This window comes from Carassius gibelio, chromosome A18, assembly GCF_023724105.1.
Source record: "Carassius gibelio isolate Cgi1373 ecotype wild population from Czech Republic chromosome A18, carGib1.2-hapl.c, whole genome shotgun sequence".
In the NCBI taxonomy this organism is placed as follows: domain Eukaryota; kingdom Metazoa; phylum Chordata; class Actinopteri; order Cypriniformes; family Cyprinidae; genus Carassius; species Carassius gibelio.
The window spans coordinates 23,264,527-23,287,307 of record NC_068388.1 but is presented as its reverse complement, the minus strand read 5'-3'; the positions used below and the strand labels follow the sequence as shown (position 1 = coordinate 23,287,307).

General features: G+C 35.9%; 1 protein-coding gene across 2 annotated transcripts; it reads right to left on the bottom strand.

Annotated features, from left to right (window-relative positions):
• Positions 1–1,258: 1,258 nt before the first annotated feature.
• LOC127934367 (DEP domain-containing protein 7) lies at positions 1,259–17,484 on the bottom strand. Of its 2 annotated transcripts, none has more exons than XM_052531700.1 (9): positions 17,226–17,484; positions 8,224–8,656; positions 5,590–5,720; positions 5,242–5,434; positions 3,954–4,174; positions 3,057–3,199; positions 2,534–2,659; positions 1,880–1,958; positions 1,259–1,598 (listed from the first exon to the last, which is right to left on the bottom strand). In XM_052531700.1, exons 1-9 carry the CDS (start codon positions 17,269–17,271, stop codon positions 1,384–1,386), a joined length of 1,587 nt encoding a protein of 528 aa, XP_052387660.1. In that variant the 5' UTR covers positions 17,272–17,484; the 3' UTR covers positions 1,259–1,383. The 2 variants fall into 2 exon arrangements, with proteins under 2 accessions (XP_052387660.1, XP_052387661.1); XM_052531701.1 differs by lacking the exon at positions 17,226–17,484 and adding an exon at positions 13,595–13,753.
• Between the last annotated feature and the right edge of the window lie 5,297 nt (positions 17,485–22,781).

The following is a 22,781-nucleotide window of genomic DNA, read 5'->3' as shown; positions in this document are numbered from 1 at the left end:
CTTGTGCTGTGTGTGTATATGTGTGTGTTCACTGTCCGATTGTTTCATCAGTGTGTGAGCTCTGAAACAAGCGGCCGAGCTTTTGTGCTCACCACTAGGACGCACTATAGTGCAGCAGATGTTTTTACACCACAGTACACCAGGATGAGGACACGCATATCTCCAGGTTGTTTCACCTCAAAATCAGAAGACATATATAGCATTAAGTAAATGAAAGCTGTTTTAGGGCTGTTGCATTATAACATTGTTTTCAGGACAAGCAAGCATCTTTCCCACACACAATCTCAGTACAGAAAAGCCAAGGTTTTTTTTTTCCTGCTAAAATTGTGTAATTGTTGCAGAACAAAATGTTATAATTTTACGACAATATTAAATATATAAATAACTTAAAAATAGGTTATTAAAATAATTCTTTGATTTGACTTGGGACTAAAAAAATGGAACGTTTAGTGGTATTTAATATATTTGTGATAACATTATAGTTTTTTTTTTAATCAATATTTTGAATTAGTTTTGTTGTCATTTTTATTGGGGAATTTATTGGATGTCTATATTTGCATTCTGAACGACATCCCTGTTACATAACAACAAAGAAAAGATTCATCTGTAACAGACAATGTTGGACGTCTGGACTCTTCAACCCTGATGATAGATGGAGAATATGTATTTTAAAGTTTATAATTTCCAGTTTAGGTTAAAAATATTATAATAAATTACAAATGAGAAAAAGGCTACAATATGTGACCCTGGAGCACAAAAGCAGTCTTAAGTCTCTGGGATTTATTTGTAGTAATAGCAAAAATAACATAGTATGGTTCAAAATTATTTTTCTTTTATAGCAAAAATCATTTGGATATTAAGTAAAGATCATGTTCCATGAAGATGTTTTGTATATGTCATACTGTAAATATATTAAAACTTAATTTTGGATTAGTAATATGCATTGCTAAGAATTCATTTAGACAACTTTGAAGGCAATTTTATCAATATTATGATTTTTTTTTTTGCACTTTCGGATTCAAGATTTTCAAATAGTTGTATCTCATCAATATTGTCATATCCAACCTAACCATAAATCAATGGAAAGATTATTTATCCATCTTTATGATGATGTATAAATCTCAGTTTCAGAAAAAAACTGACTGGTTTTGTGGTCCAGGTACACACACAAACACACACACATATATATATAAAGTATTCAAATTTGTATATAGGATTGAGTTGTGGTCATAATTATGATCAAGAAAAGTAAAATGTGTTATTTGTCAAACAAATCTCATTCCCTCATAAAAGTAGTATTGAGTTTTTCCACAATATGTACATATTTACAACACACAAAATACTTTTTACATATCATACAGTATAATATTAAACGAAGGTCCTTTAAATATAAACATTGGATATTCTGTTGCCAAAATATTGCACGAATATCTCGGGATGTCCTCTGTAGAACTGTCCGAGCAGACGGCGCTTCTCTTTCAGAGACAGCTTCGAGTTCTCGTGAATCGTTTGCAGTAAGGTCCACAGCTCCTCTCTGGTGGTCTTCTGAACCGTCTCCAGGTAATCTTTTCCAGTCAGACGGCGACAGTACGTTGTTCCTAAGAGAGGATCAGCCATTATTAGCAGTTTACAAAATTGCCTCACAAACATCTACTATGATAAGATTTCAATGATGCTTTAAAATAAGCATTGAACTAACAAGGAAAGTTATTTCTACAACATCTGTTCATCTCAGTTATTGTCATTACATAATTAAAATCAAAAGTTGTATCTCTTATTGTTATTTCATAGACCTGAACAATATTTTTTCACTTGAAAAAAGTAAACAGGATGAAAAAACTATTGAAATGTAAATGTTCTCATATGTTTGCAGTTATACCTGTGATGAGATCAGGATCCGTTCCTTTGATGACACTCAACAGTTTATCACTTACAAGTTTGTGCAGGGTGACGGGAATCTGGGGAAAAGATGCACAGAAACACACGTTTATGAAAGAACATCGACCGAAATGATTGACCAATGTCTCATTTAAAACACCAACAACAAAAAAACAAGGACTATTGCTTTCATTACTATTATTATCAAAAAAATTGGGGTCATTAAGATTGTTTTTTCTTTCTTTTCTTTTCAAGTCTCTTCTAGTGCTGCATTTATTTGATCAAAAATCTTATAAAAACAGTAATATTGTCACATATTATTCAATGTAAAATAAGTGTTTTAAAATGTTTTTTTTATGTTTTAAAATGCATTTTATTCCTGTGATCAAAGCTGAATTCTCAGCATCATTACTCCAGTCTTCAGTGTCACATGATCTTCAGAAATCATTCTGAAAACAGTTTTTACTGCTTAATGTTTGTGGAATCCATGATACTTTTTCCAGGATTGTTTGATGATTTGAAAGTTTAAAAGAATAGCATTTCCTACAGACCTGTCTGGTTGTTAACAGCACTGTCTCACACACACACACACACACACACACAGTGCAGGTAGTTCCTCAGTGTTAGTGGAGGCCAGTCTGAGCCGCTGACTCACTTTGAAGAGGTCGTGGTGGTGGTCCGTCATGAAAAGAACCAGAAGATCAACCTTGCCCTTGGCTAGTTTAGTCCCATACACAATAGCATTGGAGAACGCCCTCTTCACTGCCATTCTGTTCTCTATCTACAGAACCCAACAAACAAACAGCTTGTCAAGTTTCTGTAGGGATGAAGGAATGGTATTTCTGTAGGTGTAATAAATGATTAGCGGGCGAAAGCAGAACAGAGGCTGTTGTTTAATTCGGTGTCTTTCACAAGCATGGCAACTGTAAAGCTCGCTTTCGTTTCTGTTTTTGACAATGGCACTTTTGTGTGACAGAAACACTGTCGTACTGTGCACTGATCTGAAGTTACACGTCAATTCCAGTGTATCATTTTTTCCAGAGTTTTTTTAACGATTTCCAAATTGTGATGCTCTTTCAGAAACTAAGTCACAGTGCTGTTATATATTCATCAACACTCCATTACCTGTTTTACAAGTACATCAGCATAAAATACCGTATTATTGAGATTATTGGCACCTCTCTGTGTAGTTTGATCTCCTGAGGGCCGGCTGCGAGGGCCATGAAGCGCAGTAACCTGCGGAGCTCCTCTCTACTGCGTGAATCCTGCAGCTTCAGACAGAGCTGAAGAGACTCCAGAGCCTGCTCCTGCTTCCCGTTCACTGCACACACGCACAAAAATACAACAACGCGATTTGTGACAAACTAGCACATTGCCAGGGTGTTATGGATGGTCTCTACGGTGCTGCTATTAGTTTTCAGCAACTAGATTTGATCTTGTAGCACAAACATTTCAAAAAGAACCCTCTTTAAGTTTTTTTAGAACTACTTTGGACTGTTTTCACGAGTAAACGGTGCTTGATCTGTGCATATTTCTCTCCTGATTCAGATGAGACAACTTCTTCACAAGCTATATTATGAATAAAGAAATTGTTTTTGGCCAGAGGTCTGATTTGTTTCTTACAATTACTCAGCTTTTCTTTAGAGGTGTGGATTATTGTGATGTTTTTATCAGCTGTTTGGACTCTCATTCTGACGGCACCCATTTGCTGCAAAGCATCCATTGCTAAGAGTGTGATGTAATGCTAAATTTCTCCAAATCTGATCTGATGAAGAAACAAACTCTTCTACATCTTGGATGGCTTGGATTTAATTATTTTTAAATCCTATTCAAGTGGGTCAAAAAGCATTCTTACTTTCAACTATTTGCATTTAATATAAATTTAAACTACAATATATTTGATTTGATTTGCATTTCAGTAAAAAAAACAAAAAAACACTTTAGTAAAGTATTTTATTTCCAATTATAAAATACATTATTATTTGCTTCCTTTTTTTTCAAGGGCCACTATTAAGCCAAATTTAATTTCATATAAATGTCAGGTCAAGCCAGCACATAGTGGACTGATCTCTCACCAAGCAGCTCGGAGACGCCTGAGTGGATGTCAAAGATGTAGTTGCTGAGCAGCGGAGGGTGGTGCGACCGGCCGTAGTGCTGAGCGAGGGTCCCGTAGAGGAGCTGCTTGTACTGGGACGTCTCCTCCGCACACCTGGCCAGTCCTCGGCTCACCTCCACCACCAGCTGATCAGGAAGAAACTCCAGACAGTCCACAGCCGCCGACAGCCAGCTGTCTGCTCTGTTCACCAGATGAAACGGGGAAAAAGATACACTGCATCAATTAAAAGCACATCCATCTAAAAACACAACACATTAAAGACAAGGACAGAATAAATGAATGAAAAGATATAAGATAACTGAGAGATTAAAAAGGGAGTTTCTTGAAAATGAAAATGCCTCATGGTTTGGGTTTAAACAGAACTGTTACATAATGACCAGCTTGACCTCGTCCGCACACAATACAGTTCAGATCACTGTGCATTTCAACTTCAGGATGGATTTTGCGGGAAAATGCATACATAACGTAATTCGCCCATGCGTGCCTCATCAAAGAAACTCCGGTTGTGAACAATGGAAAATATTAATATCAATAAAAAAAAATGTTCAAATTTCTGAAACTGTATAATGATCTGCTGAATATACGTACTTTTTCTGTATTTATGTTTTATCAATGTATTTATTTATTTATTGCATTCCTATATTATTTTGGTGTCCATAATGTCATCCAACGCTGCATTTAATTGTTGAAGTTAATTGTTTATACTTGCAATAATAAATCAATAATAAAGAAAGAAGAGAAAAGAAGCTCCAGCTGTGAATAAAGTGCAGCTGAAAGTTCGTTGTCACACCGAGCAAGAAAAAAATGACCATGAATCATTTAAAAGGCAAACCTCTGTTTGTTTAATCATTTGTAAAAAAAGCACAGAACTGATATTTATTTGTCCATCTGCTCTGATTACGTCCTGAATTCATGCACCGGTGCGTCAAACCATACAGTATATTCATCTGCGCAGCTGAGCCGAGCTGACGTACATGCATTTGTTTTTTTAACCACTATGAGACACTTGTATACTTTATATTTCCCATTGAGTCCACTAAACCTTTAAGATTATTTAAACATTTATGGAAAAGGCTTTTTTTTTTTAAACAACACTTTTTGCAACTCTCTCTCTCTATATATATATATCTCTTTCATGACATGTACAAGTCTAGTTTTGTCATTTATTGCAGCCCTAAAACACCGCAGAATAAAAAGGAGAGGAGTTAAAAAATAGAGTTGGAGCATGATGTAAATAATCAGCATACTGAGCCTCGCTGAAGGCCTTGAGGATCTCACGGTCCAGGTAGCTGCTGGTGTAGAGGAGGTCTGGGTCACTGTCCATGCTGTGGAGGGACGGGCGAGGGCTCTCGTGGCCCTCCAGCAGGCTCTCCAGAAGCGGAAGCTCAATCAGCTGTAAGAGTCTTAGTACCGTCTGCTGCCGCCATATCTCATCCATCACTGACACAGACATGACACACATCAGATTTAATACTTACAAAAATCCAATAGATTTGGGCAATCTTTTTTAGTAATAAATAATCATTTTGTCAAATAATCATTTTGTTTTTCATGACAATAGACAGAGCTTGCATTTATTTCCAAAGAAAACATACACTCTTGCGATAACCCCAGATTCATCATCTGTGGTGTGATGGTTGTGCTCATGTTCAGATTTCCCAAAACATCCTCCAGAGATTTATCTGTTTTGACAGGTGAGTTGTTTGAATACACAGAATCTTCTTTCCTGAAGAAAATAATCAGACAATAGTATATCACATGACTGAAACCAGTCGAACAAGCATTCGGGAACACTTCAGTACAGGGACCAATTCTCACTATTAAAGAGCCACACAGATGGGAAATCAAAAATTACCTGTATTACAGTGTATGATGTAGCTGTCCATCAGTGTAAACAATGTGCAAATAATTAAACCAAAAAGTACACGATTTATAAAGTTATTGGCTTCTAAAGTAAGGAGTCGACTCTGAATCGCTGAAACGAGTCGTTATAGATTTCAGATCTTTTGCCCATCTCTATGTACGTCACTAGAACACTTTGCATAATAATCTCTGCCTACCGTCTTGAGAGAAACAAAACTCTGACCTGCCCCCACCCTCACACAGACGCTCTGGTTGGTGTGATAGCATCATGTCGAGGAGACAGTGTGTTTTTAATTGTAAAGGCAAGTTTGTTTTATTTTCACTGCCAAAGAATGAAGATCAGTAAAACCAATGGCTAAAATTCATTTTTACCACAATACCAGATCAGTACAACAAAACCCTTTTGTTGTGTTGACAACATTTCACTGATGACTGCTTTTCTAATCTCGGTGAGTACAGCGGGATTTTCAAAGCGTTTGGCTATAAAAGATGGTTCATTACCAACTTTATTTAGACCAACAAGCATCTCAGAATCACAACGCGAAGTATGATTATGAAGTTATGTGTTTGTTTTCTCCCGAGCGTCTTGTCAGTAGCCTATGTGTGCTGTCTGCAGCCTTTCTCTGCGCTGATCTTCATTTACAAACACGTCATTAAAATGAAGTGTAACAAGTGCTGCTAACAGATATTCTGTGATAAAGTAATCCATATGAAAACAACGCGATGTCTGTTTTTCACGTCTCCCTTCATTATATCTAATGTGACCACGCCCCTGCGCTGAACGCACTATTCAGATTCAAACTGAAGCGCGCGGCTTGAATACACACACACAGAAGAAAAAGCAGCGAGACTGTTCAAGTTTTTTATTTTACTGTTTGCTTCGCGATGAGAGGAATAAGACATAATTCACCCCAAAAAGATGCTAACGCATTGTTTACCATGAAGTTGTGTGCGGAACATGCGGACTATGTCAGCTGACCAATCAGAACACAGTATGCTACCGAAAGGTGGGGTTTAAGGAAACTGAATCTGAAAATTGAACAGCTTCGTGCGAACCGTTTGGGGATCTCTGAGAATTGAGGTAATTTTAAAATGATATTTTGACAAAATGACAATGTTTTTTAACCTTGGATGGATTTAAACCTATTGTACAGGACTTATAAACAGTGATAGGAAGCTTAGAATTTTCATCTTACTGGCTCATTAATTAGTTGCTTATTAGCATGCATATTATTAAGATATTGGCACATTGGCTACATCCATAATCCTACTTAACACCTAAATTTAACAATTGTCTTAATAACTATTAATAAACAGCAAATTAGGAGTTTATTGAGGCAAAAGTCAAGTTTACTGGTTTGTTAATAGTGAGAATTGGTCCTTAAAATAAAGTGTGACCATGCATTCTTGTAGGAATCACCACATAAGGCCCTTTAGTCCATGATTTACTGTGATGTTGACATTTCATGGGCATTTATAGAGGATTGGCTTTTAATAGCAACCTCAGTCAATATGAGGTATTTCAAAGTACAAAATCTCAAAGGAAAAACAATTCAGAGAAAATACCAAGCATTCTGTAAGATCTCTATAAAAGTAAAAACAAGTAAATGATTAGCTAGTTTTGAAAGGTTTTACCAACACGTATATCTTAGTATAGTAGGTGACCTACTGGAAATGTAAACACTATTCTCCATTTTATTCAGTGAATAGGAAATGATGAATTCAAACTTCAAAAGGGATGCAAAAGTACGGTAAAAGCATCATAAAAATAGTCAATATGATTTGTGCATGTACACTATAATCCAAGTGTTATAGTGTAAAGAATCAAATTAAACAATCAGTCAAGTTACTTTCTGAAGTTCTGAACTAAAACTTTTTGACTTTTTACATTGATGCACAATCGTTTCGAGTCAAATCTTTTCAGTTATCAAGAATTCAAATGATCCAGTTTATAAAACCAGTCTGAATGATCCGTTCACAAATCTGATTCGGTGGCAGAAGTTAGGACGATTATCAGTAAATAACAACTTTGAATTTTGGACTTTTCTTAAATTTGAAAAATATCTTTCAAAAAAACACTTTGAATAGTATATGGACCACAAATTTTTGCCTCCTTTTAGAATCTTGAAAGCTTCATTCCATGTTCACTGTGGTTTCATGGAAAAGAGCAGCCAGCACAATCTTCAAAATTTCTACTTTTGGGTTTCACAGATTAAATAATGTCCTACAGGTCTGAAATGCTCCTTTCAGGCCAGTCTTTTAGAGAAAACCTTAGAAAAGGGTCTACAACCCTCCAAGTTATACAGTATACAGTTTCACTGAGTGAAGGTGATGTGATGTGGGAAACAGTGTTGAGAGATACCTACCTTTTGAAGGGCGGACTGTACGTGTTCCTCTGTATGCTGAGAGACTCGTATCTACTCTCAATGGTCTCTGAGCTTGATGCGCTTGGGGTTTGCCTATTTAGAAACCTGTACAGACTACAGCTGCTGTCCTCAAACTTGGCTTGCCTCTTTTCTTTCCCAAACACCTTAGTGTCCACTGCCTCAAAGACTCTGGCCTCCATGAGGGCCTGGCAGAGGCGGACTGCTTTGGAACGAGGCACCTCGGCATCTCCGCAGAACTTGCTCTGAATGATGTGAGCCAGAACCACGTCCACGGCCTCGGAGCCCAGAAAGCAGTCATGGTAGATTTTCAGATTGTGGCGTCTCCTCTTCACCTCCACCTGCGTCTGAAGGTTGTTGATGATGTTCGTCCAAATGTATGTGGCTCGGAATGGCTTTCCAGCCATCCCTGTCTCTGTTGAGAGATGGACTGGATGAGAAACGCCAGAATAATGATCTCAGCATCCATTCTTGTGTTTCTGATTTCCCACACATTCAATAAATCTAAAGCTTTTGACTGAAAGGAGATGCATTTAATACGTTTAGTCAGGCTTTAAAAACTGTGGAATAAAATTACACACAGACTTTGGCACTGTCCGTTTTTAATACTGGAATAAGTCTACAAAAAGAAGCATCTTCAGGCTTTTGAAACTGGACCCAAAGGATTCAGCTTACCTATATTTAATTTCAGCTCTTTAGCATTTTAATCAACTTGACAGTTGTAGAACATGAAGTTTCCCATGTTTTACTCTCACTGGTGTAACACTGGACTAAAGAAAGCTTTTACAGATCCTACTTCCAAAACAAAGAGCGTCTGCTGCCAAAATCAATACCTCATAAGCCTTATAAATGACACCGGGGGAGGATGATCTTTTCTCGCATTAAGTGTTTCCTGCTGAATTTTATGTGCAGCCCTGAGGTAATGATGAAGGTCTAAATGACCCGTCAGGGATCTGGATATTTACTATGGGTGGCTATCACCCATTGCCTAGTCTTCAATGAATGCTCTGCATCAAGTGGACAACAGCTGACTGTGATATAAAAAATTCTCACTAGCTGTTTTAGAGTTTTCCTGGGCAGTCTGGGATGCAGCGAACAACAGATTAATTCTAGTTGTGTGAATTCAGTCATTGTTTGCCCTTCTGAAAAACAACTACATTTTAGCTACAGTAGGGCTGGATCAGAATATTAGATTATTTGAATATTCATTCGGTGGGTTGGCATTTAAATTTCCTCTTTTACTATTTTTTTCTCGAACACCTGGCATACCCCGTGAAACGGTTCTCATTCGCCCATGAATATGAATCGCCCATGAATGAACTTTATGATTCAGTTAATCTGGAAGAGAAGGCAAAAATGCCGAAGACCAAAGCTGTGTGGGAGCATTTTTTTATGTCAAAGATACTAGAAAAGGTAGTATCCTCACAATTATATTCCTACTTAGAGAAAAGTGGTATCTGTGAGGATCAGGAATTAGATCATATCATGGTACTGAGACTGCTCTCCTCAGAGTTACGAATGACCTGCTCTTTTCATCTGATCGTGGTTGTATCTCTCTATTAGTGCTATTGGATCACTGCGTTCGACGCTATTGACCACCACATTCTTTTGCATAGATTAGAAAACTTTGTTGTCATTAATGGAAGTTCATTAGCATGGTTTAAATTGTACTTATATGACCGCCATCAATTCGTTGCAGTGAATGAAGAGGTATCATACCAATCACAAGTGCAGTATGGAGTACCTCAAGGCTCAGTACTAGGGCCGCTACTCTTCATGCTTTATATGTTACCCTTGGGAGATAGTGTTACCCACGATAGCTTTCCTTTCACTGTTATGCCGATGATACTCAGCTCTATATTTCTTTGTGGCACAGCAAACCATACCAATTTGACAAACTACTGGAATGCATAGTCGATATAAAAAAACTGGATGACGAGTAATTTCTTACTGCTAAATTCTGAAAAAACAGAGGTGTTAATTACAGGATCTAAAAAAAAGCATGTAATAACCTAGAACGCTGTCTAAGACTTGATGGCTGCTCTGCCAATTCTTAGTCATCAGTTAGGAACCTAGGTGTGCTATTTGATAGCAATCTTTGCTTAGAAAGACATGTTTCTAGCATTTGTAAAACTGCATTTTTCCATCTCAATTATATATATAAAGTACGGCCTATGCTCTCAATGTTAAATGCAGAAATGTTAATCCATGCATTTATGACCTCAAGGTTAGAATATTGTAAAGCTTTATTGGGTGGTTGTTCTGCACGCTTGGTAAACAAACTCCAGCTAGTCCAAAATGCAGCAGCTAGAGTTCTTACTAGAACCAGGAAGTATGACCATATTAGCCCGGTTCTGCCAACACTGCACTGGCTCCCTATCAAACATTGTATAGATTTTAAAATCTTGCTTATTAATTATAAAGCCCTGAATGGTTTAGCACCTCACTATTTGAACGAGCTCGTTACATTATAGTCCTCCACGTCTGCTATTTTCTCAAAACTCTCGCAAATTGTTAATACCTAGAATATAAAAATTAACTGCGGGCAGCAGATCCTTTTCCTGTTTAGCGCCTAAACTCTGGAATAACCTACCTAACATTGTTCAGGAGGCAGATTAAATCTAGATTAAAGACCCATCTCTTTAACCTGGTTTACAGATAAAAAACGAATATACTTCTAATATCCAAATCTATTAACGGATTTTTTAGGCTGCATTAATTAGAAAACCGGAATTAGGAACCCTTCCAATAACACCTGATGTACTTGCTACATTGTTAGAAGAAAGGCATCTACGCTAATATTAGTCTGTTTCTCTCTTATTACGAGGTCACCGTAGCCACCAGCTCCAGTCTATATCAAGCCCAGATGGTACAGCAGCACCTAGAAATGACCTCTACTGCCCTGAAAGTCAGCGGAGACCAGAACAACTAGATGAGCCCCAGATACAGATCCCCTGTAAAGACCTTGTCTCAGATGACGACCGGGACAAGACCACAGGAAACCGATGATTCTTCTGCACAATCTGACTTTGCTGCAGCCTGCAATTGAACTACTGGTTTCATCTGGTCAGAGGAGAACTAGCCCCCCTGACTGAGCCTGGTTTCTCCCAAGGTTTTTTCTCCATTCTGTCATCAATAGAGTTTTGGTTCCTTGCTGCTGTCGCCTCTGGCTTGCTTAGTTGGGGACACTTCATTTACAGCATTAACGCTGACTTGATTGCAAATGATTGCACAGATAATATTTAAACTGAACTGAGATGGATGATGACATCACTGAATTCAGTGATGAACTCCCTTTAACTGCATTATTGACACTCTGTTTTCCTAAATAATGTTGTTCAGTTGCTTTGACACATCTGTTTTGTTTAAAACGCTATATATATTTGAAACCAGAACAAGACATCAAGTTCTGTAAGTAGTATGCCTTTAGTATATTGTTGGTGTAAAAAATCTAACTGCTTTTATCGGTATGTTAATCAGTAATTTTACACATGATGAAAACGTGCACTTAATTTGCTAGGAAAATATGGCAGTCATTAAAAAACGTACAGTAGCCCACACCCAGCATGCTTGAAGTATTTTGGATGAATGGTTCTTGACATAATAAAATGCAAACAGACAGACAGACACAGAGATTCCTGCCTTCATTACACCGTGTCTACACCGGACTCGACAGCTAAAGTCTGTCTATAAGGGATACGACAAAGTGACCACTGAAAATCATTAGAAATTTGTGTCAGTACGTCATAGACAGCATAATAGGTTCTACTGTATTTTGTCGCGGTGCAGCATCTGATGTAGACACGATGTTAGAGAGAAGAATATGTTCAGCCCCCTCCCTCCGAAGCTTCGAATATTCGGTGTAGATTACTACCGAAGCATCAAAACTAATAAAAATGGTCCAGCCCTAATTTTGGCATATTTTTCAAAACCTTGCTTATTGCAGAAATAAACTTTGTATGTTATGTTTTTAAATATATTTGTAATTATAACGATGAAGCTCAAATTTAGCGCATTTAAAATATTAACTAAATGTTATATCAAATAGCACAGTATACCTCAAGAAATATCAGTTACTTTCTAATTACATGTGCTTTAGTATGTTAGTTGTCACATCAGATTGACTGTATCTTTTGCTTTAAATTGCTTTAAAATGTTTAATTTGACATTATTACAAAGCACTTTTTAAAAGTGTATTTAAGTGTGCCAATAAGTTATAAAAGTGTACTTTCTTTATGTATCCTTAAGTTGCATAATATTTTATTAACATTATATTATCTATACGTAGTTTGGTCTGCAAGTACAGTTCTTTTACACAAGGGTGAGTATCAACTCTTTTCTTACATAAGCAAATGAGCAAATCTGGAAGCTAAAAAAAACAAATTCAGTTTCTCTCCAACTGGCTAGATTTGACTAAACTCATCAGATTCATCCCTCCATCTGATAAACTCATTGATATCAAATCTTCCTTGTTATGTTCACATCATGTAGGCTTTGGTTCATTTGCATGCTGCAGGTCGAACAACTGTAGAAGTACTTGAAATGATTTTGGTGTTAACAATTTGAAGTCATATATTGCTTATAAAAGCAACTAAACCTTACAATCAAATATGGTGCTGGTATTACAGGTATAGAATGATACCATGGTACTTAGTTTAAATAAAATGTTTTACTCGAGTTGGCTTGTAACACAATGACTTAGTTTGCATGAGTAATACAACATTTAGTACCAAGTTAGAATCCAGTATCTGCAGAACATCCATTAGAGGAGTCACCATGGTGTTTGTCCCCATGGATAGCACGCATCTGCTGGGATTCACTCCTCTCCTGATGGCCAGCATACACTGATGTGTTTGCCAAACACTCAGATAAATAACCCCAGAGGGAGAGCACCTCATGATGATGACACATCTACACTATAACTTTCATTATATGACAAAGAAACACGTTGAAAAGAAATGAGCACAAAATCTACTCACTTAGATTCTTACTGTAGAAGAACTCATTAGTTTGTCAAGCACAGACAAGCCAAACGCGTTTACCCTCTGGCTACTGTAAATCCAAAACCGCGAAACCTCTTTAAACGAATGCCAAAATTCACTTAAGTAGACTGCATCATACTTAACATGAGTTTACCAATTAAAGAACACACTTACATTTAGCAAAGACAAAACCATATAATTTCAGTCATAAAAACGCAACAATAAGCATATTTTAATGCTATTTTAGATATTTAGCACTTACACTAAAGTTAAAAACGAAACAGCCTGTTTACAGCATTCAAAGTGCAAATGTCCACAATAATTAAATCAAATAGATTTAAAACAGCTAGTCGGTAGACGCGGGAACCTACCTGGAGGTCTGTGCATGTAGTTCAGGTTAAAGCCGGATGTCTCGATGCTGTATTATTGATGTAAATCATCTCTCTTTAGCCTTATGCTGAATGTATCTGATGTTCACACTCACAGTCGCGCGCTCTGAACTCATCTGTGCACGAACCCCGCGCGCTCTCGCAGCCTCACCGTGACGTCACGAGGGCAGTCGACAGCTCGTTAGTATTAGAATGATTTCTTTTCAAAGTTATTAGATTGTTTGGTTTTGGAGATATGTTTTTGAAGGCAGTTAAAACATTGTATAGTGGGGGTAATAGTTCAGTCAAACTTGCTTATGGTTCCTCACAAAGATTTGAAATTCATCGTGGCTTTAGGCAAGGATGCCCTCTCTCTCCTTTTTTTATTGTTGTAAGTCACTCAGGTTTCAGCATCGCATATAAAAAGAAATCAATTTAATGGTATCACAGCTTTTAGGTATACAATTTAAACTTAGCCTGTTTGCTGATGACACTGCAGTGCTTTTGAAAAACTAATTCGAATATATTGAGGAATTAACTGGTGTTTCAGGCCTTAAAATGAATTTAGATGAATCTGTATTATTTCTCCTCAAATATAGCTCCTCTTCAGAAATAGAGAATATTCCAGTTAAACATAAATTAACATATTTAGGAATAATAATTTGTACAAATGAAAAACAAAGGAGTCAGTTAAATTTTGAACCAATTATTAAAAAAACTAAAAAGACATTTAATTTGTGGTTAATGAGGGGCATTTCAATATTTGGGAGGGGATTATTGTCAAAGGCGGAAGGTATATCGACATCATTATCGTTAGATGTGCCTCCCAAGATTATTAAAAATCTAGATCTGATTCTTTATAACTTTATTTGGAGAAAAAAAACACATTATTTAAAAAAGGAGGTCATTTGTAATCCTAAAGAGCAAGAGGAACTGAAGCTCTTAGATTATAATACTCTCAAACACATTTTTAAAATTAAATGGTTGATAAGAGTTTATGAAGAATAGAGAACGCCTTGGAATGCATTTCCTAATTATATATTCAATACTCTTGTATTAGTATTGAAAAGTCTAGACTTTTTGTTGAAATTGAATTTTTCTTTTGACAAAATTAATGTTAAATTGGTTTTCAATGGAAATGGGTGCATAAGCACTTTTTTTTTTACCCCACAACTATTTGATATGGAATAACAAGGACATATTATTTAAAAACAAATCTTTATTCTATCATACTTGGTTCAAGGAAGGTATTCTTCTAGTAAGATAGTTAATTCCCATGGGAATTCTTGTTATCATTCTTGTTCTTCAGAAATTCCAAAACCAAAACCAAAAAAAAAACTTGCTATTCCAAAAAGTGTGATGTTACTTTTTTTGTGATGTATTTTCATTGGAAATACTGATGTTTTAAAACAACAGTGTAGCAATACGATTATAAGGAATGCTCTTTGTTCTGTGTCCTTACCTGCAGCAAGATATTTTGGTCTTCTTTATTTGGTAATATCTCTTGGGTTGAAACATTGAAACTGCCAAATACACTGTGTATCAAATAATACAATTAAGGAAGTGTCTTACCCAATACTTCATAGAATTTATTCTGCTAAGCATGTTTTGGAAAGATTTAAGCTTAATATTTCATATAACTGAGAATTTTGTGGTAAAAAAAAAAAAAAAAACTATTTAGCATTTTTTAAATTATTTTTGGAAGGATTTGGAATTCTATATTAACGGAAAAATTTAGTGCACATTTATATTTGATGTACTTTTTTTATACAGAAAACAAAAACAACAAACAACATATTATACAAAATTATATATGCATAAGAAAATGGGCTCAGTGTAAACCAAATTTTGCACATTTTATAAATGGCTTCAAATTAAATCTCTTGAAAAAAAGCACTGAAAACATGTAATGCACTGAAATCATTGAAATGTATGAAATTTTCTTCTTTTTTCTCTCTTTGTGAGCTAATGTTAATTTGATCATGTGAATATGTAATAACTTATGTTTTCATGTCATTAAATTAATGCCACCATTTTTTTTACTTGAGAAAAAGAAGTGTACTTCAAATCTTATATATATATATATATATATATATATATATATATATATATATATATATATATATATTTATTTATTTAAACTGTACTCGCAGACAATATAATATTAATGTAATAAAAACACTTAAGTGTACTAAAAGACACTTGTATTACTTTCTTAACACTTTTAAAAAGAAACACTTTCTTAACACTTTTAATTTGTCAATTAATAGTCAAATTAAAAGTTTTACTGTATATTTTAAATATTTTAAAAAGTTGATATACTATTTTAAATAGCCTATACAAATGACATCAAATTCATCAATTCATATTTTTTCACCAGGAATAATCAATACTATCACAAAGAATTAATAAATAAATAAAATACATTTTTAAACAAAATGACAGCTTTGATGAGACTCCACGTTTGTTTATTATGATTAACAGCCTGACCCAGAACACTTTTAATAATGTATTGGTTGAATAAATAATCATCAACTAGTCTGCAAGTATAGGTGCAACCTCGATCATCAGCCTCTGGAAGTCAAATGAAACTCTATATAAAAGTCTTATATCACTATAGAATAAATGTTGAAAACTTTATTTGTTACAGCTCTCACACCATGGTGTGTGGTTTTTAATGACATTCAGTTCTTAGAAAGGTTTACTTGAAACATTGAAATGCACTCCCAAAGGCTTTCAAATTCAAAGAATTGAGTATGACCAAGGTACTTCGAAATATTAACAGACTGTGGCTAATAAAGGTTGAGAAAGCTATAATTTGATATGCAAACATCATATTTAATGCATCACTGCATAGGGTGGCCTCTGCGTACTAAGAAACCAACAGGTAAACTCTTTTAAGACGTTCTTGATCGCGTGCATTTGCATGTCCTACTTCACCCGCCATGTAAATCATTGCCCATGACATCCCCATAAAAACTTCAGATGGATGTTATGATCTTTAAGGGACATCTTATCTTTCTTAAGTTTGATTGGAATAATGTGAACTGAATCCAGCAGGAGAGAGAATTTGGTTACAACAGTTTGAGAACTGTAAGGCTGTTGAGCATGCGACTGACAAAGTTCATAAAGGTGAGATTTTTCAGACTAAGAGATTTCGAAGAATTCAAACCATCAACAATGACAGGGATCTAAAGCAGAGTATAGTCCTGACCATCAAAGGAAGAGTCCGTTTGGAGCGTACTATTAGTGTGTAAGTGTCAGTGTTGAGATAACAGCTAAACAGTGTAAAGAAAGCAGTAAGATGGGGGAGGAATGGGACTTATCTAGAAAGCCGCCTTCTAATGATGCTTTGTCACAGCTTCCAGGCCAAAGGATTGTAAAACAGAATTTGCCTCTCAATGCTAGCCTTCACACTCTTCAGGGGGTCTCATTCACTCCTTTTTCCCAAGTCATTAGCTCTTTTACTGTCCCCCTCGGCCACAGAGCACTTTTGCATTCCAATACACACAAACACTGATTCAAACAGTGTGTGCCAGCAAACATCCGCAATCTTAGATATAGACAAGGCTTCAGATGCTATATGGCGGATGCACTCGTGTAAGAAGAAGGTTGGAAAAATGCGTTTACTTACCCAGAAAGAACAACAGAAGATGAAAAGTTTCCAGAGCTGACCTCATGCAAAATGTATTCAATTAAAACACGCTCTTGATAAAAGTTAACGCTCCCAACCACTAAATACACACGTGTGTCATCAGAACTGGTTCTGCTACTTCTGCGTCCTTGTCATGAGCGCTGATGTTGTTGTGTGTGTCTGTGTCACAGGTTAAAGCATTTTCTCTATGCTCTGAATCAACACATTCCTGCAGCTCAGGGTTAAATCATGCTGCAGGAGAAGCTGTGGACAAGGTCACTGTACCTGGTTATTGTTCCGGTTTTCTTATCAAGGATCCAGAGCCGCCTTCCCTGTGTAGGGTGCTTTATCACCTGGGCTTTATGGAAACACATGGGGTTTGATAAGCTATGGCATGTTAAAGAGATAATTAATGATGTTTCGTTGTCACGTTTATTGGTCTGGTCATATTTCACACATCACTGCACAGGTATGGAATGTCTTTAGGAATGTCTGAATCTCTTTTAACAATTAAGATTTTTTTTTTTTGTACTATGACATGTTTTGATAGGACAAATATGATAGTTTTTGGACGAATAAGCTCCTCCCACAATTCCCACTTTTAATATTATCTAATGATAAACTTAAATTATAAACACATTTTAAAATCCGTACTAATTGAATCATACTTACAATAAGTACAGTGGCATTATTGCTACTGTAAAACAATTTAACAGGTTTCTATGTAACAGATAAAACTACAGGCAGGCAGATAGAAATGTATGGTTGCACTTTATTTTAAGGTGTCCTTGTTACACCTGTTACATATACTATAATAATAACAACAATTAATTATGCATAATTACATGCAAGTAACCCAAAGCCAACTACTAATCCTAACCCTAACCATATAGTAAGTACATGTAATTTATTAATATTACTCAGTACTTAAATGTATAATTGCACTGTAACAAGGACACCTTAAAGCTGCAGTAGGTAACTTTTGTAAAAATATATTTTTTACATATTTATTAAACCTGTCATTATGTCCTGACAGTAGAATATGAGACAGATAATCTGTGAAAAAAATCAAGCTCCTCTGGCTCCTCCCAGTGTCCTATTGCCATTTGCAGAAATCCATCGCTCCCGGTAAGAAACAACCAATCAGAGCTGCGGTCCGTAACTTTGTTTGTGTTCAAAATGCAGAAAAATGTATATAATAAGCGAGTACACCATGAATCCATTTTCCAAACCGTGTTTTTAACTTGTCCTGAAACACTAGGGTGCACCTATAATAAATGTTTATATTTGGACTATTTTAGATTGCTTCGGGGATACCGCGGCGGAGTAACCCAGTACCTTTGTGATTCTTCATAGACATAAACAGAGAGAAGTAGATCCGGCTACGATGTTCTTCCGCAAGACGCAAGCAGTTCTGTTTATTAACTGCTAGAGCGTCAAAAGTTACCTACCGCAGCTTTAATATAAAGAGTAACCCAAGATATACAGACAGAAAAATAGACAGACAGATGCCATAGACAGATAGATGAATGGATGGATAGACTTTTATAAGACTTCTAAATACTGACTTGGTAAAATGTAATCTTCTTATAACAAAGCGAGTTAGGCTCTTATAGTTCCTGTCTGTTGTACTGAGTATAAGTTTAGTGGGTGGATTGTATCAAATGCCCATCAATTGTCCCCATAAACGAATTCCAGAAGACTGACCGGTGTGAAAGAGTCCTCTCAGCTCTGCTCCCACTCAACCCCAGCAGCACGTTCCTGTCCATATTCATGTGTCTCAGCTGTAGGGCAGACGTTTGCGACTGGACAAACATCCAGTTCTCCTAGCAATATGCAGTCTGGAATCTTCTGCCGCCCCTCACTAGATTACACTGTACAGTGGCTTCCTTCATGACGGGCCATTTGGAGACATTGGCGTCTTTGTTTTCAGCCACAGAGATGTGTCTCGCAACAATCATATTTTATTCAACAGTCCACTGACCAGCCGTATTGAAGTCTCACAGTCTCTGAATAGTTTTTCCATGAGACAACTAGAGAACAGCAAGGGCACCCGTATGAGAAAGAAGTGTAATTAATTGTACACTTGTAGTGTACTTCAAATCTTAAAAAGCATGTTTAAAAAACTGTACTTGAACATATTGATTGTTATGATTGTTACTTGTAAGTAACTCAAAGGTCTTCTGTGTGTGTACAGTTGGATGTTGTGTGTACAGTTGGATGGGTTAAATGAAGAGCACAAATTCTGAGTATGGGACAACATACTTGACCACTCGTCACGTCACTTCAATTGAAGTAAATGGCACGTAAAGAGAAACACTTTCACAAATGTTTCTTAAACATGAGGACACTTTTTAAAAGTGCACTTTAATGTCAAAATAAAAGCTTTAAAGTACATTTAAAATAGTTGTTTTAATAATCTTTCATGCTTTAATAAAACAATTACATTTCTGTTTAAATACATTTCATACAAGTTTAAATAGAAATTATATTACAGTATTATTAGTTTACGCTTATCGGTACATTTGGCAGTATATTTTTTAAATTAGGGTTAGGGTTAGTAATTATGAAATTACATTACAAGATTGGATAATTTTAGATAATTGCATTTAATATACATTTAAACTATAAGACATTTCGATTGTGAATAACATGCAAGTAATCAATAACATTAATAACTTTAATAACATTAAATTCAGTTCACACTTAAGTATGTTTCAAAGTATATTATTTGCTAAAATTTACTTTTTTTTCAGAAGAGCATAATAAATTGTTTAGAGATTTTGATTGTATTCCTGTAGAGCACATGCATGGAACGTATATATTTGGTAGAATTATTTTAATAATAATTTTGGCCTTTTAAGTTTATTTTGAATTAAGTGGTATTTTGACTAGAAATAATCATGCTCTTTTGTAATGAAGCAAAAAGACAAAAAAAGAAAAGAAAAAAAGTTAGCAATATTTCTTAACAAATTCCACTTAGTTTGGCATATTGTCTTTTAATGATGCATCAGATATTATGTGATATTCTTGATTTGGTTGCTTTAAATTCTCAGACCACACAGACAATGTACTACACAGCTGATCTGGTTAAGCTGTGTAAAGACTAAAGATTAACCAGCCTCTAGTGGAGCTATGTGAGTATGCTGAGTGATAAATCACTGCTCACATCTAAGAAATCTGCAGCATCATAGAATATGACTTTCTGTTTGAGGCTGATGTGGCAGAAACACTTTCACTGCTACTGCCAGAGAGTCCTCCTATTTTAATCAACACAACTGCTTGATTCATTTGATAAGGTCAAGTGATAATGTAGCCAAGTACTATCATTTTCAAATGTTTTTCTTATTATGGTTCCCTGTTATCTAACATACACCGTCAGACTTTGTTTTGCCTACGTCAAGAACCCCTGTGACGGGGTTTCACTAATAGCAGGGAACTGATAGCAGTGCACTGATAACAGGGAAATCTGAAGTTGACTCAAACATCCAGACAAAACACAATGCTCAGTGACAATAAAAGCACACACGTTCACTTAAAGGGATAGTTCATAACAAAATAAACATGCTGTCATCATTTACTCACCCTCGTGTAATTTTCAAACCTGCAAGACTGCTGCAGAACACACAAAAAAAGATATTTTCAAAATGTTGGATACCAAACAGATTTGATTACCATTGTATGGACAAAAACACTATTTAGATATTTTACAAAATAGCCTTATATTATATTTTATGTTCCACAGGATAAAGAAAGTCATTCATATTTGAAACAACATGAGTGTGTGTGAATGATTTTAGACTATCATATTAATTCATATGACCTAAAGATAAAGTGCTAGATGTTGAGATTTTAGTTATTTAAGCTGCACTCAGTAAGTGTTACCTCTTTGTCGCCATCTCTGTTTGAAACATGCAATTGCAGTTATTTGCGTAATTATGTTCTTTGCGTGGATTGCGCATTGGCACGGGTTCTCCGCAAGGATGAATCTAATGTTTTGAGGAGCGTGTGTGGCTGTCAGTCAACACACCAGTGTGAAGTATGTCCTGAAAAATGTAATCTGAACAACACGTCTGCCAGTTTTGTTCTGACCAACTGAAATAAAAAAAAAAAGTTTTAGGCCTATACTAAATCTGGCTACCAGTGGTGATTAAATCTAACCATCAAAAAGTTAGCTCAGATCACGTCAAAAGGTGCAGATTATCATAGTTATACTTTGCTCTCAAATTGTTCTTGTTAACAACATCAACATTCAACTGTAATTGTCATATTCGATTGTCATCAAAAGAAATTCTTCTTTTAACCTCAAAAAGCAATTTCATTCCTTAGGACTTGTTTTAAAATGACAAGTTTAATTATTTCAGCATAGCCTATATTTCATGAAAAAGCATGTAGCTACAATGATATGACTGTGTCAAAAACTTTATCCCCTTTAAGTGTGAAATGATAATAAAAGTAAAAAATGAAACATGTGTGGTATCATGTGTGTGATTTGTGTGTGTGTGAAAGTGAGGGGAGGAGCTTCATACTTAACTGGACATGTGGAACAATGGCAAATTCTCTCTTTAATATATTGCCGTTATTTTGATTAAATACAGTTCTTAATATAACGTTACCATTCACTATTTCTTACATTTTAACTCGTTTAAAAATCATTTAAGAAGTAAAATTTTAACATATTATTGTTGCAAAAAGACTGATGTGATTCGTTTCAGTGACTGACATCGCATCCGTTTGCAAAATGATTTACAGCAAAGAAAGAGTTTTATAGATTAAATGGAGGATGCAAAATACCCGCGCTTATTACAATCGCTGGATTGTTGCGACTGTCCTGGTCCCAGGAGCAGGCTTACACAAAAACTACCCAAACACTGAAAAAAAACATTTTGGGGTTGAAATAAAATAACCCATGATTTTTAGGCTACATTTCACAGCAATGTTGTAGTCAAAAACAGAAACATTTTAGAAATTTCATGTAAACACGTTTTCAAAATGACTTGCGTTTACATATATCTGCGAAAACGCCCAAAAACGCATTATTATTATTATTATATTACTATTCGAGGCCAGTAGTTGGCGCTGTCACCTTGTTAGTAAACAGTACCTGTAGGGAAGAGACGATTATATGATTTATATGATGCGTCTCCGCTGTTGGTTGTAATATTGAAGTAAATCCACACTTATGCTGAAGAAGCGTCAGCAAACTCTTGAGAAGCAGCAACAGTACCATATCCTCCGCCATTGTTGTGTATGTTTGTTCGCACCTGTCTTTAAAATCAACACCCATGTCTACCCATAGACAGTAAAAGAAATGGACACAGCGACCCCATTGGAACTCAACTGAGACAAGTGAAGCCCATTTTTAGCGTTTTTTAGCACTTCCGTTTCTGACGTGCAGACTCAAACAAAGCTTGACGACGTCAGCAACCTGTCTGACAGATGTAAATCCTTTAGTAGCTGTGCGTGCAAACTGCCATCGTTAATCTTGCAGAGACGGCGAGCTTGAGCGGGGAGTTCTTTGTCGTGAGTGAGCAGGAGTAAGTATTCTGATTAATT

What these genes read in the sequence shown, in the direction of transcription:
- LOC127934367 (XM_052531700.1), bottom strand. Translation starts at nt 17,271, where the DNA reads ATGAGGTCAGCTCTGGAAACTTTTCATCTTCTGTTGTTCTTTCTGG. An exon ending in TACAGTCCGCCCTTCAAAAG is followed by an intron (nt 5,721 to 8,223) that starts GTAGGTATCTCT and finishes TATTTTCTTCAG; the next exon opens with GAAAGAAGATTCTGTGTATT. An exon ending in AAGGCCTTCAGCGAGGCTCA is followed by an intron (nt 4,175 to 5,241) that starts GTATGCTGATTA and finishes TCTGGTGAACAG; the next exon opens with AGCAGACAGCTGGCTGTCGG.